This window comes from Pseudopodoces humilis, chromosome 5 (assembly GCF_049639895.1).
Source record: "Pseudopodoces humilis isolate 2021_Gansu_Grassland_sample_001 chromosome 5, ASM4963989v1, whole genome shotgun sequence".
Lineage (NCBI taxonomy): Eukaryota > Metazoa > Chordata > Aves > Passeriformes > Paridae > Pseudopodoces > Pseudopodoces humilis.
Genome location: NC_142204.1, coordinates 58,541,362 through 58,557,638, shown reverse-complemented (window position 1 = coordinate 58,557,638; position 16,277 = coordinate 58,541,362). Strand labels below are relative to the sequence as shown.

General features: G+C 35.8%; 1 protein-coding gene across 11 annotated transcripts in view; it reads left to right on the top strand.

Annotated features, from left to right (window-relative positions):
- KIF21A (kinesin family member 21A) overlaps positions 1-16,277 on the top strand; it is an 86,734-nt gene that overhangs the window by 43,842 nt on the left and 26,615 nt on the right. For 4 of the 11 annotated variants that reach the window (XM_014248923.2, XM_014248922.2, XM_014248919.2 and 1 more), the window contains exons 9-24: positions 18-207; positions 817-880; positions 1,679-1,882; positions 5,076-5,114; positions 7,328-7,412; positions 7,585-7,702; positions 8,834-9,022; positions 9,950-10,149; positions 10,545-10,652; positions 11,166-11,234; positions 11,344-11,555; positions 12,238-12,391; positions 12,773-12,973; positions 13,305-13,406; positions 15,150-15,315; positions 15,801-15,821. In XM_014248923.2, the coding sequence (XP_014104398.1) occupies positions 18-207; positions 817-880; positions 1,679-1,882; positions 5,076-5,114; positions 7,328-7,412; positions 7,585-7,702; positions 8,834-9,022; positions 9,950-10,149; positions 10,545-10,652; positions 11,166-11,234; positions 11,344-11,555; positions 12,238-12,391; positions 12,773-12,973; positions 13,305-13,406; positions 15,150-15,315; positions 15,801-15,821 (2,122 nt within the window). The remainder of the gene's footprint in view (positions 1-17; positions 208-816; positions 881-1,678; positions 1,883-5,075; positions 5,115-7,327; positions 7,413-7,584; positions 7,703-8,833; positions 9,023-9,949; positions 10,150-10,544; positions 10,653-11,165; positions 11,235-11,343; positions 11,556-12,237; positions 12,392-12,772; positions 12,974-13,304; positions 13,407-15,149; positions 15,316-15,800; positions 15,822-16,277) is intronic. The other 7 variants (XM_088055909.1, XM_014248924.2, XM_014248918.2 and 4 more) reach the window with 3 other exon arrangements.

Genomic DNA, 16,277 nt, shown 5'->3' with positions numbered 1-16,277 from the left:
TTTTTACTTTCCTAAAGGGTAAAAGGATTATAGATGAAGAAGGTGTTGAAAGCATCAATGACATGTTCCATGAAAATGCGATGCTGCAAACAGAAAACAACAACCTGCGGGTTAGAATTAAAGCAATGCAAGAGACTATCGATGCTCTTCGAGCCAGAATAACGCAGCTGATGAGTGACCAGGCCAACCAAGTGCTAGCCAGGACAGGTATGCTGTGAATGTGCATAAACTGCTTCATAAGTTCATGAACTTAAATTAATTATATGTTCTTCCTTCATTGATCCCTTGGAACGAAGCCTTTTTATTAACGATGTAGGACCTCCTTTGGCAGAGATAGACCCCCATATAATTATTTCTTCTGTTTCTGGAATATTTTTTAATAATAGAAATAGTTTGGTGCCCTGATTTGATCATCCATTTAGAAATGTGAACAACAGGAAACATGAAATAATGTTTTTTTATAGGAATAATTTGTATGCTTAGCCCCTGTGGTGGTTTAACAACCAGACCAAATAAATTTGACTTCAAATTAAACTCCAGATAAGTAATTTTTATTTAAGTGTTGTTAAAATGCACTAATATGGAAAACAAGTTGCCAGTAGTCTCATGGTTATCACATGAGAGAGGAACAAAAAGTAGAATTCAGTTTGAGAAGGAGAGCTATTTTACAAGTTAAGATTTACATGTGGAGCCCATATGACTGTTTCCCTTTGCTGGTACCTTGTGCCTGGTAGCTATATTCAGATATTTATATTGTTACTGCTCTTTCTTAATCTTTCTCTCCCCTCATCCCCCTTTTCTCTCTGTCCTTCAAAGGGGAAGGAAATGAAGAAATTAGCAACATGATTCATAATTATATCAAGGAAATTGAAGATCTCAGGTATTTGCATGATATGTATTTGGACAATTTTTATTTTTAAAAACAATGGAAGTGTTAGCAGCTGTTTTCCTGTGTGGGGATTACTTTAGGAGAGTGGTCCTTCAGCTTCTAAGACCATCTGGTGTTGCTCTTGGACACAAAAATGTAAAATCTTAGAGGTCAAACTGACAATAGAAATGAGAGTAAGATATTGTCTAAATTATGGTGATAACTTAATATTGTTGCACCAAGAACAGTAAAACTTGGAATGATTATTTTATAACTTTGTAACCGCATATAAAAATTACAGTACTGAGAAATCACTTGTTTAAAAAATGTTTTATAAAAAATATGTTTTTAAAAAAATACTTCCTCTTAAAATTCAAAAGCTCTTAAATATTTTAGATATTTTTATTTATTTGTGTTTTGGACATATAGCATACAAAAATTATCTAGCCTATCCTCAGTTGATGTTAGAGTTTTTGTGTGGCTTTCATATACTATGTATATTCATAAAGCATATTCAGGTGTGTATCTCTATATATTTATCTGTGTATGTTCATACAAACATATTTTCATGTATTCTGTCTAGGTTATATGATATATGTACAATACATATATAACCATTGTGTAAAATGGTATTTTAAATTTAAGGGAATTTACTACATTGTATTTTTTTTTCAGACTTCTTGGTTTGTAGTTTCTTTTTAGACTGATTGTAATGCATTGAAGTTACAGAGGCAAAAGAGCATATATCTCATGTACTGGCAATACTTGTAATTCATGATCTACAATTCTTTCTTTTTTTTTTTTTTTAAGAGCAAAATTATTAGAAAGTGAAGCAGTGAATGAAAATCTTCGACGCAACTTGTCAAGAGCCTCATCAAGAGCCACGTACTTTGGTGGACCATCAGCATTTTCTGCTTCTATGCTTTCCTCAGAGAAAGAGACAATGGAAATACTAGATATAGCCAAGAAAGATCTAGAAAAGCTGAAAAAAAAAGAAAGGAAAAAGAAAAAGAGGTGGTGTATTAATTATAATGCTATTTGTTTTCTCTTTCTTAGTAAAAAGGCCTATTTTCTTAACCACTGAGACTTAAAAAGGCTTGTTTTGTGGGTTTGGACTCTAAATTGCTCTTCCTTCAAACCCTTTTACACGTTGAAGTTACAGGTTTTCTTTTGCATCTTTTCTTCCAGTGAAGTGTGCAGTATTTGTAGAATGAATGTCTCCTTTGTAACAAACTTTTCTATGTAATTACACTCAATGATGAAAGCGCAGGTGCTCTCTTCTAGATTTTGCTATTTTTAAAAATTTCTTCTAAAATGCACCTGAAATTTAACTAAAGCTTGAAAAAATTATAAAAGTTTTTTCAGCTCTATGTCAAAATTGAAGCAGCTTTCTGAAGAAAAGATAATCTGAGTAGCTGGGGATTCTTTGGTAGCTGTTGGAATGGCTTCTTTTGCTTTATCTTTTGCTTCTATGAATGTTTTTTTGAGGTTTCCTAATTCTCTGCAACATCATGCTTTGCTGGTTTTTTTGCTGTGCAACTTCTCATCTACTAAAATCCTCATAGACATTGACATGCCTGTTCAGATAGCAGCAAGGCTTTGTGTACTCAGACTTTGAATTCATTAAAAATCTCAGTTTTAGCTGAAATTTTCTATGCTTCTAATCTGTTACTCTATTTAATAATGGCCTTTCAGACTTCTACAAGTTTAGAGTAAAACTATAAAAGTTTAGTCTTAAAAGAATCAAAGTATAAAGTAGGTGAGAGTCAGCCATATCTTTAATTTTAGGTCCTATATCTGTAAATCCTTTCACCACACAAATGTCTGATAATTTTAGAGAACACTCATTTTAAGAGCAACTGGATTTTTTGCATATTGTTTTTCAGGAAGCTCTTAGACTTTTATGGGGATTTTGATAGATTTTGTCTCATTTCTGTAAGAACTTGAGAGCAAGATGGAAGTATTAAATAAATCAGCAGAATGTTCTGTCCTCTCTTCAGCCAAGCACTTCAATATGTCCTTTAAATGTAAATGCAGGAACAAAGAGATTTGATTTTGTACATTTGTAAAGCATTTTAAAATCAAGCTTTCATTTAACTACATGCTTAGATAGAGCCTCAGTTGTTAGGTTGTGTTTTTATAGTTTATTTTGGTTTTTTTTTGAAAGCCAGTCATACTTTTCTCACACCAGGAAAATAATATTGTGATGGGTTGGCCAAGTAATCGGATCCAAAAGTAGGGACTACTTACCATAAATTATTTTTGAAATCAGTTTTGAATTAGCCTTATGGAATTAGAGAGCTATAGAAAAATTCAAGTTGGAAGACACCTTTTGGTGACTCCATCTTAAAGTGAGCCATGTGTTCTATAAAATGGGGTGACACTCTTCAAAGTGCTGCTAAGGTTTGAATCTATCTACTGACCTATCTACAGACTGCTTTGTAGTAAATATTTAGAAATTTCTGAGGTGCATGTGTTGGGAGGAATATTCGTTAGATGCTAAGAAATGTTAGAATTTGAGAGATTGTACGTTGTCATGCTTATTATCTGCAGAGTGCTTCTATCCAATTAGTGAAAAGTCTATGTTAAGGTTATATTGCTGTGAATTTTTATTCTATTGAAATTTCAGGAGTTAGTGGTGTGTACATTAATGTAATGCACAGACACTTTGCCAGGCAGTTTGATGGGGATTCTTTGTTTTAATTTTGTATTCTACAGGCATTTAGCTACATTTACTCAACTATTTCTTTTTAGTGTTACCATTCTTTTAAAGTTGTCTAACTAGCAGTTTTCTACTAAAATGGGATTGGTAAGCCTAGCTAGTAGTTCTGCCCCATCTGCTGATTTTCTTGGTCTTTTGTTTCCTGGTTATGGGTCAGTATGAGAAAAAGTAGATCATTTTAAATACATACAACTTATTTAAATTGTTGTGAGGTAGCCTGAAGGCCTAAGAGCAAGGTTCTGAATGAGCAGCAGGTATGAACTGCTATATATCTGTGGCCTTTAATAAGCATCTGTCATAAGTTTTATTTGAAACAGTTTACACAGCAGTAATATTTTGCCTACTGAAAAACTGACATGATTGGAGTGTCCCACAGTGTGACTTACCCACTAGAAGCCCCTGAGCAAATCTTCCACATTCCTTGCAATTGTTAGTCAGCCATATACACCTGGTAACCATTTCTGCTTTCTTTTGACTCCCCTAACCTTTATTAAACCAAATTAGTGATGAAAGTTACATGAGGTTCAGAGTGCTAGCTCCTAGCTGATACTGAAGGAAGATGATAGGCAGTATAAAGTGAAAAGGCAACGAAAGCTCTTGCTCGAAACTTTGTCATAATGGGAAATGAGGAATTTCAGTAGTTGATGAATTTTAAGCCATCTCTATGCTTACATATGTTGTGCAGACTTTCTTTACTGATAAATCCACATTTATTCAAGATTAAAAAGTACAGGCAGAAATACTAACATTTTATCCATCTCATTGCTTCTGGTGCATGTTTTTTGTTAATTTATTAAAAAATAACAAGAAATTATTGACATGTACTTTCTGAATCCCAGAAAAATAAGCTCCAATTCTCTACTTTTTATTTAAAAACAAACAACAAAACCCAAACAAAAAGTGACTGCAGTTTGAAGATTTTTTGTATTATATTCAGAATATATAATTTAGAATACTAATGCTAAAATTTTCTTATTCCTACTTTATATTATGATATTTTATCAGCATATATAAAACTAGTGCATTGTTTTTTTTCCTGATATGTTCTGAGAATATATAACATTTGGTCTGTGGCAGTATTTGTAATTTTCAGTATTTTACCTGCCATTTTTAAGTGGAGAAAGAGGAGAAAGCTTTTTCTAGAATTGAGATGTTGTCTTAATCCATTATTAGAAATAATTCGCAAAGTTAAATACATTGTCTAAAATTTCTTCCTTAGTGTAACTTGAATTTACACTTGTTATCAGTGGTAGATTAGTTAACCTACATATGCTTCTTCTTTGTTTTCTATTTACTTTCAAATTGTCCAGGATGTATTGCCTTTTTACTACTTGTTGTCTCTTGATGGTATCTTTTAAAATTTCATTTTAAACTCCGCAAGCTCATATATATCATTTTTTTACCTTCTTATCACTTTTGCTTTTCACTGTCTGGTTTGTCCTTCATTGGCTTGGCCTTCCAATACTGTACCTCGTGCTTTTGAAGGCTACAGAAACTTGAGGAAAGCAGTCAAGAAGAAAGAAGGTTGGAATATTTCCCAGGTTTTTAATTACCTGTCATTTCAATTAACTGGTTGTCATACATGAAAAGAAGTTGGGCAGATTCATAGATACTTCAGGAGTAGTTAATGTCCAGAATTCTTTGCTGGGTTTTCATTTTCAACTAGTGTTTTAACTGGAAGAAGACTCTGTTGTGGAATTGAGGTTGACTCTGGAGTTACACAGTGTTGAAAGCTTTTGTGGGGAGGTGGCACCTTCGGGAACTCCTGTTATTAGTTGTTTTCCTTCTTGCATAGCCTAAGTGAAATGAAAGGAAGGAGGAAGGTACAGTAGCATGTATAGTATGAAGTGTCTAGCAGGCAGTATATGACAACAATAATTTTGGCATGTGAGATCAAGAGTGTCTTGGATCATCACACCTCAGTCAAGTCTGCTGCTTTGGTTTCTGAAAGCATGTGACTTCTGAAAGCATGAAGCCTTGATCATTCCTCCCATTCTGTTTCAGCCAAACCAGTAGATGAATAGTCATTCACAGAGAGCAGTTAAATTGAGGGCTCTAAAAAGGGAATTATATTATGATTAAAAGTGAAACTGAAGGAGTTTTTATTTTTCTGCTGTATACTTTGATCCAAAAAACCCACCCACTGAATTGATGCAGATGATCTGAATCCACAGACCAGTAGCATATACATTATGCAGTACAGTTCTGCCTGGGAGAGCTGCTGGCTCTCCTTCCTCCTGTCTCTCCCCTTTCTTAGGCAGAACACAAATTCGCTGTAGTGGTTCTTTCTGTACTGACTGCAGCTGGAAGGGAAATTGGGGGTTTGCCTCAATCTGCATGAGGATTGCAGCTAAGATCCATTATCTCTTAGGCTTAATAACCAACATAAAACAGAAGGTGTTCTGGTTTGAGGGAGATGAAAATCTGTGGAAATGAGATTGTATCACAGTGTTCCCTGTTAGGCAATTTTTGGCTAGATTTTTTAATTTCAGCATCCCCAGTTGCTGCATGGATTCAGATGATCCAAGCAAAAGCTTTCCTGCCTTATGCATGGTCAGCTCATAACTGGTAAAGACCAGCATGATGGGGCAGAAGGGAATCAGTTAGCATTGAAGAGATTAAAAAGTAATACAACAGAAAATCGTGGGTACACAGAAGCGCTGTGTTCCTCAACAGGCACTTTTTAGATTCAAACTGTTTCAAAGGTGTCGCTTACCAAATTAAAGTGTCTCGAATCTACTGTATGTTTCTTGTCACTGCACTGGGTATTGGATTTGCCCTGGAGTTTGATCTTGAATCTGAGCTTCTCTTGGTGTCAGTGGAGGAAGATGTGCATTTCTGGTTTCTGTGCCTGATCAGTGACAGCACAACTTGCAAACTTTTATGCAGCTGAAGTTAGTTGAGATGGATTCCACATTATGCAATCTTTTTCACACAGGTTTTCATTATTACCCCCTATTGTGTCTAGCTCTATTCTGTCACAATTTCCCATCCACTGGAGCTTTGGGTTTTGTACATGTGGTACTGGAGGGACTGATACCCGGTCTGTGACAATTTGCAGAGTGCCATTGATTTTTTGTTTTATATTTGCATGTGATGTCTTAAATGTGCACTTAAAAATATTAAAACTTGCCCCAATGGGTATTAGAACAAAACCAAAAAACCCTGCAGTAAACCCTTTTTATTGTTGTATCAATGCCTATTTTGAGCATTCCCTTTATGTCAAAGGAAATAACTAATCAAAAGAGTGATTGTAGTATGATAAATTAAGTTATTGTTTAAGGTTTATACATAAATAATTAAATTTTAAGACTATTCTAAGTACAGTAGGCTCTGTTATGGCTTGAAAGTGTAGGAATACTTGTAATGTACATTGTACTTGCACACAATGTTCTTTTATTATTTTGTGAAAGCTACTCTGGGTACACTGCAACTTCCATGCAAAATGAGTACTGCTGTAGCATTTGGAGATGTCTATTCTGATTGTCCCAGTTGTGCAGTATGCTGGAACAATGTGCTAATCATTACTATTACCTTGCAAACCAAGATTAATTAGGCATTAATTTATTACGTGCAGAAGTTTGGAAGTTGTGTTTTACCCATGCCCAACACCTTGTACGTTTTTCTAACTACACTTTATTTTTCATCTTTATTTGGAATTACAACTTACTGGTTGGGGGATGGGAAACACCTGCCATTTCAGTTTGTGAATAATTTGTGTCTGCCTCTTCTATTAGTGTTAAAGAGGATAACACAGACAATGAGCAGGAGAAGAGAGATGAAAAAGGCACTTCAGAGAGAGAGAATAATGAATTGGAGGGAGTAAGTATTTATAAGTGTTTGATTTATTTGTTCATTGTCTGTTTAAAGATTTGCAAGGTTATAGAAAGAAAATTAGGACTAGACTAGGTGAATGCTGCAGCTTCAACGTGATAGTCACAAATGATTGAGGCATGAAAAAATGTGGAGGTGCTTTAATGTCTATGTTTTGTAGGAGGAAATTCAGGAGGTCAGTGATCATGATGATGAAGAAGAGGAAGATGATGAGGATGATGATGATATGGAAGTTGTTGAAAGCTCAGATGAATCAGATTCTGACTCTGATGAAAAAGGTGATGTCAGTGCAATATTCTGTAGAGTTTTATAAATAATATCTGTTAAACCTCAGGTCTTTGTAGGGAAGAAAAGTGTTGTCAGCTGTCTGTCTGTAATTCTCTGGAAAGAGTACGTCCAATGAATTATTTTTTCACTTAAGGTGCTAAAACATGTAATAGACAGCTGATCACGTGTCCCTGTATTGAATTGGTTTTGAAATTGACCAGAGGCCATCCAGTGTTTGATGATGTGTTTCTTCCTGGATTAAGACATCCAAAGTGTAAGGTTTAAGTACTGGTTTATTTTTATGTCTCTGGACTAATCACAAAGGTGATAGCTCCTATCAGCTCATTTGGAAATGGTAGAATTTAATTTTGAAAGGCTGGAAGTCTATCAGCCTTCCTCATTTTTATATGGCGAGAGTCAGAAACAGCATCACCAGCAATTCTCGCATGTGAGTTGGGCCAAATGGGCAAACCAAGTCTCTTGATTTCTTCTTGAGAGTTATACAAACCATTATCAGGAATCTGAAAAATAATAATCCTCAACTGATATCTTTGTTCTGAGGCACATAATCCTAAAAAAAAAAATTACCTAATTGGCTAAAGAAATTAAACTTTCATGAATTTATCATGTGGGTTAGTACTTTTTCTTGCTTTTTCCTCGTACTTTTTCCCTTGACCATTCCACTTCAATAACTGAGATGGTGCCTCTCTTTTGAGAATTCTGACTGTTACATTCTAAGAGTTAGAGAAGGGAAAGTTTCCATTTGGAGCCTGGCAGCAGTCAGTTTTTCCTATATAACATGCTGGATTTATGGATGGCAGTTATTCTTCAGCCCTGAGATGTGGCTGAAATCTTGAAGCCGTTTGGATGGGGAAGGTCAGATTGCTGATACTGCAATTTAAATGTGAGTAGTGACAACACAGGGGCAGCTGTGATCCAGTGTGACATCTTTCCCTACCTCTTTCCCAGGTTCTAGGATTGAGAGTGTTTACGAAAGAGACTTTAACATGAACTGCAGATAAGAGGGTTGCGTGGTGCGTTGTGATTTGTGTGGAACAATATGGATTTACAGTAACCCTAAGATTGCAAGGAGTATTCATGTGGTCCTTGCTGTTACATTAACAGAAATCTTTCTATTTTAGAAAATTATCAAGCTGACTTGGCAAACATCACCTGTGAAATAGCCATTAAGCAGAAACTGATAGATGAACTGGAAAACAGCCAGCGAAGATTGCAAACACTGAAAAAACAGTATGAAGAAAAACTAATGATGCTACAACATAAAATTCGAGACACTCAGCTTGAAAGAGATCAGGTTCTTCAAAACTTGGGTAAGAAGTACAAAATCATTGATCTTGTATATTCTGTTCAAGTTGAACTGTTTTCTACTTCTTTCATTTTCTTTTTCAAATTTGATGAGAAAATGCAGAAAACAGAAATATGGTTTGTACCCATAATGCCAGAGAATAATTCTTTACTCATTCTGGTTCCTATCAGAATTGAGAGAAAAGTTTTTTGAAATGTATTGCCACTGACAGGTATTTAATTTTGGTGAATAAGCATTTTCAGTTTTCTAAGAGCTCTCATAATTCTGGAGATCGTTCCTGAATTAAAAGTTTTTTTCCTGTTCTTTCCTCTCCACTTTCTTTTTATTTCCATAAAAGTAAGAAGGATAGTGACCTGTCAGAGGTGTTCTACTGACCAAACCTTTTTGAATATGTATTAGTATTGAGATGACAAACCACCTATGACTCAGGAGTCCCAAGCCACAAATAACTGCACTTTGGGAATGCTGTGGAAAGTATTTTGTTTTTCTTTTTAAAATATACACTATATATGATTTATGGTTTCACACTGTCTTAAGCTTTTGCTGTTCCTCTGTTATTCCTTCAGCCTTCCCCACTGATCAGTGTCAGAAAAGGAATAGGAGGCTTGATGGCTTTTAGGAGTGTTGTTATATGTGTGAATATATGCGTGTATATCTGTGTACATATGTGTGAATGTGTGTATTTGTGCTTTTAGATGCTCAGATTTGTTGCAGAGAAGTCAGAGGAAAGTGTTAATACTTGTATGCATTCTGGGATAAGAGATCAAGGTGAAAAGTTCAAAGTAGTACAGGTGGCAGGAACTAGAGACAAATTAGGTTGTTTTAAAGGTATTGCAGATAATGCTAGAGCAGAGGAAGTAGTTACCTGCTGTGGCTGGCAAAGTAAAAGTACTCTGAACAAAAGCAGATTAAGCATTCTCTTTTGCTCTAGGTTCTGTAGAGACCTATTCAGAAGAAAAGGCAAAAAAAATCAAGTCAGAATATGAAAAGAAACTCCAAGCCATGAATAAAGAACTGCAGAGACTTCAAACAGCACAAAAGGAACACGCACGATTGCTTAAAAATCAGTCTCAATATGAAAAGCAGCTGAAGAAACTGCAGCAGGAGGTGACAGAGATGAAAAAAACCAAGGTATATTTCAGTAAATTGAAGCGTTGCACAATGAATGTTTACTGAAAATTGGGTTGAAATCTCCTGTGCATCCATCTACCCAATAACTCTGTTCTTACTGTTATCTGCTTGGAAGTCTGAAAATAGAAGAGACGTGAGCATCAGGCTGTTCCTGGGGGAGAGAGGAGTAGCTTTTGGGTTTAATGAACAAAAATTAAGGTATCAAACATGCATGAGTTTGCACATTATTAGCTGTTATTCAGCACTTAGTGAAGAAGACATTAGATGGAAGAGATGAATGGATAAAAGCTTGCAATATACTGAAAAATGGCAATTGGAGGAGGAAACTCTATGGCTGGGGGAAGGGAACAGCACTTCAGTGTGAACAGCTTTTGTAAGTGTTGACTTCTTTACAGGTTCGCTTGATGAAACAAATGAAAGAAGAGCAGGAGAAAGCTAGAATGACTGAATCTAGAAGAAATAGAGAGATTGCACAGCTTAAAAAGGAGCAACGCAAACGAGAGGTGATTTGACAGATAAAGAACTTTCATTTGGAATAAGCACCTGTCATTGTGATGTGCCTCTGCTTGCAGGCACACACTGTGTATATGCATTCACTGAGGCAGGCATGTACCTGTATATTTTCACCAGTGAAAATGCACAAAATTTGGTTTGATTTCCATGCAAACACAGTTCCTAGCTTCAGGTGATAAGTCTTCTATTTCCTGTTGTGCTTATTGAGTATGTATATCAATTTTATCAGTGAGTTAGTGATTCACAAAGTTGTTGCTACTACCTTGCTTGCATGGAATTATTCTTTTTGATAGAATTGATACAGTGAAACACTCTTGTTCTGTACTAGGAGGATCAAGAAACAATCATGACTTGAGTCGTAATGTCACAGAAGTTTTGCAGATTTGTATTAATGTGTAGAGGTCTTTTTTTTTTTTTTTTTTTTTTTTTTTTTTTTTTATACACTGCAGTCCTTGTGGGAGATAATGGAAAAAGTATCATGTGCTGCTTCTATTTTTTCACAGCATCAGCTCAAGCTTCTGGAAGCTCAGAAGAGAAACCAAGAAGTTATCTTACGTCGGAAAACTGAAGAGGTACTGTGGCAAAGCAGCAGTGCATCTTTGAAAACAGAATGATGTTGTATTGCTGTAACTTAGACCTCAGTTTTGGGAGAGTTAATTGTGTTTTTGCACTGTGTTTCAGGTCACAGCCCTTCGTCGGCAAGTAAGGCCTCTGTCTGATAAAGTGGCAGGAAAAGTGAATCGAAAGCTGAGTCTGCCTGAGCATTCCAGCCAGGAAGCAAGTTCTAGTGTGTCGGGTGAGCATGAGGGCTCCAGAACAGCTGCACAGCAGAAGATGAGAATTCCTGTTGCAAGGGTTCAAGCATTATCTGTAACTGCAACAAATGGAACAGGGTAAGGGTTAAAACTTTTTAGGACTCTCTTACAAGAACTGAAATTTTTGTGGAATTTAAAGCAGATGCTTTTGTGATGATACATGTTGCAGGAGCTGTTATTTGTCAAATGTTGTCAATTTACTGTTGTCATGTAATGCTCATAAAATGGGCATTTTACCATTATCAAATGCATTTCAGTTTTCTGGATTTAAGAAATAATATAATAATACAAAATGGCGTTAAAGGGCAAGTCACAAACTGGATTTTGAAATCTTAAGGATTTTAAATCTGCTCTTCAGGAGCAATTACCTTGGTGGTCCAATGCCAGCCATGTTAAGTTCACAGAAAAAATTGTTGGAAAATGTAGTTCAGTGTATCAGGTTTATTTGTGCTTTATCACTGTGGTTTGAAGCAGATCTCCTTGTTAAATAGGGAACAACACCTCTGTGGCTTTTGATCTCAGTAGTGCATCACAAAGGATGCCGCAGTGTTTGATACCTGTTTTTCAAGTGCAACATGTTAGAGTGCAGTAGAGTTCAGGGCTGGGTAAGGGCAGCTGTCTGGTGCAGTGAAAACCTATGAGAACTTCTGCATGAAGTTTTTAAGTTGTGAAAAATATTCCAGCTTGATCATTTCCACATTCAAATTTGTAACTGGGCTACTTTAGACTTAGCTGAATATTTCCCTTGAATGTATCACAGGAAGAAGTACCAGCGGAAGGCAGTGGCAAGCAGAGTTTACTCCTCAAAGGCAGCCAGGATGAAGTGGCAGTTACTGGAACGCAGAGTGACTGACATTATTATGCAGAGGATGACTATTTCCAACATGGAGGCAGATATGAACAGGCTGCTTACGGTGGGTGATCTGCTGTGAACTGTTGGCTGCCTATCATTGTATTAAAATAGGGAGCACTGCAAGTATGTTTGCTGTAAATTAATTGCTGTTATGGCAGCATTGGCAAAGTGGCTGGAATCTACTGCAGGCAGCAAAGACACTTTTGACTCCAGAAGGCATTTGAATCATGGGACTACTGTGCTTACTAAGAACAAAGAAGCACATTAATGGCATCATGTGCAAATTGATTATTGTATTCACCTGTGTAACTTCTTCCCATGGAAACCATGATATGTTACAGTTAAACTGTAGCAAATGAAGGAAAACAAAAATCCGCTTCAGTGTTCTAAGGGCTTACTGATTCCTTTTTTTTTTGTAATGTTATGTCTTTGTGAAAAATAGCAACGTGAAGAACTCACCAAAAGAAGAGATAAGCTTTCAAAGAAAAGGGAGAAGCTCATCAAGGGTGGAGGTGGCAGTGAAGCAGATAGAAATGTCCAAAACATAAATGAGGAGATGGAATCAGTAACTGCAAATATAGACTACATTAACGACAGCATTTCTGACTGCCAAGCAAACATTATGCAAATGGAAGAAGCAAAGGTAGGTCAAATATTATTGCAAAAATGATAAAATGGGAACAAGAAAACAACTAATTGTGTTAGCCTTGAAAATGTTCTCATTTAGAAATTAGTTCTTGTTTGTCTGTGTAATTATTGAGCCAGGAAGTAAAAATTGGTGAAAAATTTATGTGAAGTTTGACATGAAGACTTATGCAGTTGCTACCTGAGTTTTAGTGTCAATAGTGTTACACAAGCTAAGATTGCAAAGCATTTAAATGTCAAAGCTGATGCTTTCTAATATGCTGGCAATAAATTAATATAATTCTTGTGATTTTTTCACAATCTGACTGAGTTTATTCTTGCACACATAGGAAGAAGGAGAGACCTTGGATGTAACAGCTGTAATTAATGCTTGCACTTTGACAGAAGCTCGATACTTGCTTGATCACTTCCTTATGATGGGTATCAATAAGGTAATGTGCTAAGTGAAGTTTGAGTGTGCCAGGACTGTGGCATGTGCCAGGTGCACATATGTCATGCTAACGTAAAGACATGACTAACGTGTGTTAAACAAATCAAAGCTGGTCAACATTGCTGAGTCTTGCTGATTCTCAGTGTGAAGGCCCTTGAGATCTGTCGTCCTCGTCAACTTACTGCCTGTTTTTCAACCCCCAGTAGAACCTACTTCACTGTATTAATTAGCTCATGTTGCTCTTAAAAGAGCACTAGCATTTTGTAATCAAATAAATCTCTGTTTTTTAACAAATTCCTAAAGACAGCTCAAGATCTTTTTTAAAATACTGGCTTAGCCACCTTTGTACAAATATGAACCTCAGAAAATTTGTTTTAAGTTAGATGTTGATGCATGACATACTTCAGTCTGAGTAGAGCCACAGAGATTCTTCTAAAAGTCTTGGGAATGTTTTTTTTTCATATTTTCAGAATAAGAATTTGGCACCTTATAACCCTGTGCACACATGTATCATGTGTGCTCTTGCTGCTGCTTTCTGTCTGGAAAATGTTACTTGGTCTCATTGAGTCAAGTGGAAGATTTCAATGATACTGACACTGTCTTTGGGTCAGCCCTCTGACCCAAAGGTCAAAAGAAGCCCCTGGGGTTTCTTTTGCATTCTTGATTCTTCACTATGTAGGAAATCCAAAAAAATTGTGGAAAAAAGAAAGGGCAAAGAAAATTCCCACAATCGCATTGCCTTCTGGAAATTTCAGTGTTTTAATATTTTTTCAGCCCTTGGATGTGTTTGAATGGATCTTGCAACAGAGTTAATGTAAGAAAAGTGCCTCTGACTCACTCTGTTAACAATTTCTCTTTATGATGATAAAAAGCTCCATTATGTGAAGGATTCTGTTATCTTTTTGTTTAGTAATTATCACATAGGAAAGCCGAAGGGATATTTTTTTGCAAAATTGGTCATGCCTACTGTCTATCCTGTTGTTGTTTTTCACCTACAAAATATGTCTATTGATATGTAGCTTTATTTCAATCAGAATGTGGTGTGTAAATTCATAGGGCTACACTTGTTACTCAAGCACTAGCACCCCAAGTCTGCTGTTTCCCTACAAGTCATTGAGAAGATGTGTTGTACCTTCATTATTCCATACTGTTTCTTTTGGAATTTGGAAATCTATTTGGAAACCATTTCCTGTAAATTTCTTTGGCTGTATTTTCTAAAACTAAAAAATTCCCACCAATCCATGGATTGAATGAGTTCTGTCATAAGTTGGGCTGAAAGATCTTTCATTAGAAGCTGAAAGTTCACTGAGTGATTGCGTAGGAATGATTACAGTTCTGGGTCCCACCCTGTCCCACTTCCACCTCCCCCCTGTTCTTTGTCATAGAGTATCTTAGGTAATAATTTTTTTTTAAAGTAGTTATTTGTGAAAAGTGGAGGTTTTGATCTTTCAGGTGCTTGCTACCCTTAATAAATACAAAGACTCTGAATTGCACTTGGGAGTCATGTCCCACTTAGCCAATAGATGCTTATTTGTAGTCTGAGGAATGCAAGTTAAAGGAATGGCTGATGAGTCTCTAAAAAGTGAAGGAAAGAAAAAGACTCTTTTTTGATACCTGATCTTCAGAATGTGAGAAGGTGGCTACAATGTAAACATTATTTGTGTTTGTGGTTTTTTAAAAATTTTGACGATTTTCATTTTGTAAAACAAAGGTTGTGATAAAACATTTGTCATCTTTCTCCTAGGGTCTCCAAGCAGCTCAGAAAGAAGCTCAGATCAAAGTTCTTGAGGGACGCCTTAAGCAGACAGAAATTACTAGTGCTACTCAAAACCAACTGCTGTTTCATATGCTAAAAGAAAAAGCTGAATTAAATCCTGAACTTGATGCTTTCCTGGGTCATGCTTTGCAAGGTAGTTTTTTCATCTTGTTTTCTGAACAGTCAGCTGCATGTCATGTTTGCCTTTTGTGCATGCTGTACTGGGCATTCTAGACTATTTCTTTTCTGAATAGATGCTGTATTTTAATATCTTATACTTCACAATTGAGATGCATGTATGACATTTTTAAGTAGACCCTCTTGCAGTGAAATGTAGGAAACGAAAGGTTTTTTTATTATTGAGATTTTTTAAAATTCAAACAATCTGCTTGCTATTTTTACAGTTTGGAATTGTAACTTCTAAATGTGAAATTCAAAAATTCAATCCTGTTCAATCATCACACATTAGGGATTTTGGATTGGCATCTTATGTTGTTACGGCATCTATTCTACTTCTCATGAGATGATACTAAGAAAAATTTAGAATACATTTGGGTACTTTTGTTTTATTTCTTTTTATAAATGGATATATTTTGATTGGAATGTTGCTTTTTTTTCCTTGTTGCTGTATTTACACAGACCTAGATAGCATACCACTTGGTAAGTATGTTTAGCTTTCTGTGTACTGTACAGCTGCATGAGTTACTAATTCATTCATGTTCACTAACTGATGCATCTTAGAATTTGTGAGTGTGTGAAATTTGCATGAACTATTCTGTAAACGTACTCATTACCATGAGCTTAAAGATCATTTCTTCCTTTCTGAAACCAGCCCTAGCTCTCATGGTAGTAGCCCTTGTGGTAGTTAAAAGTGAAGACAGTAAGCAGAGCTGTATTTCAAATTATAGCTTGGTGCTTGCAAACCCAAAGTATGTTCAGACTATATAATACTATTTTGTGATATACTACTGTTGTGAAAAATGCTGCTTATCTATTTAATTTTTAAAAAAAAGGCAATTCTTAACTTTCAGTTCATTTTTAACCTTTTGCAGATAGCTCACTTTGTAATGTAAACATTGTACAGAATGTATATCTCACTTTTTTAATTGGGTTTAA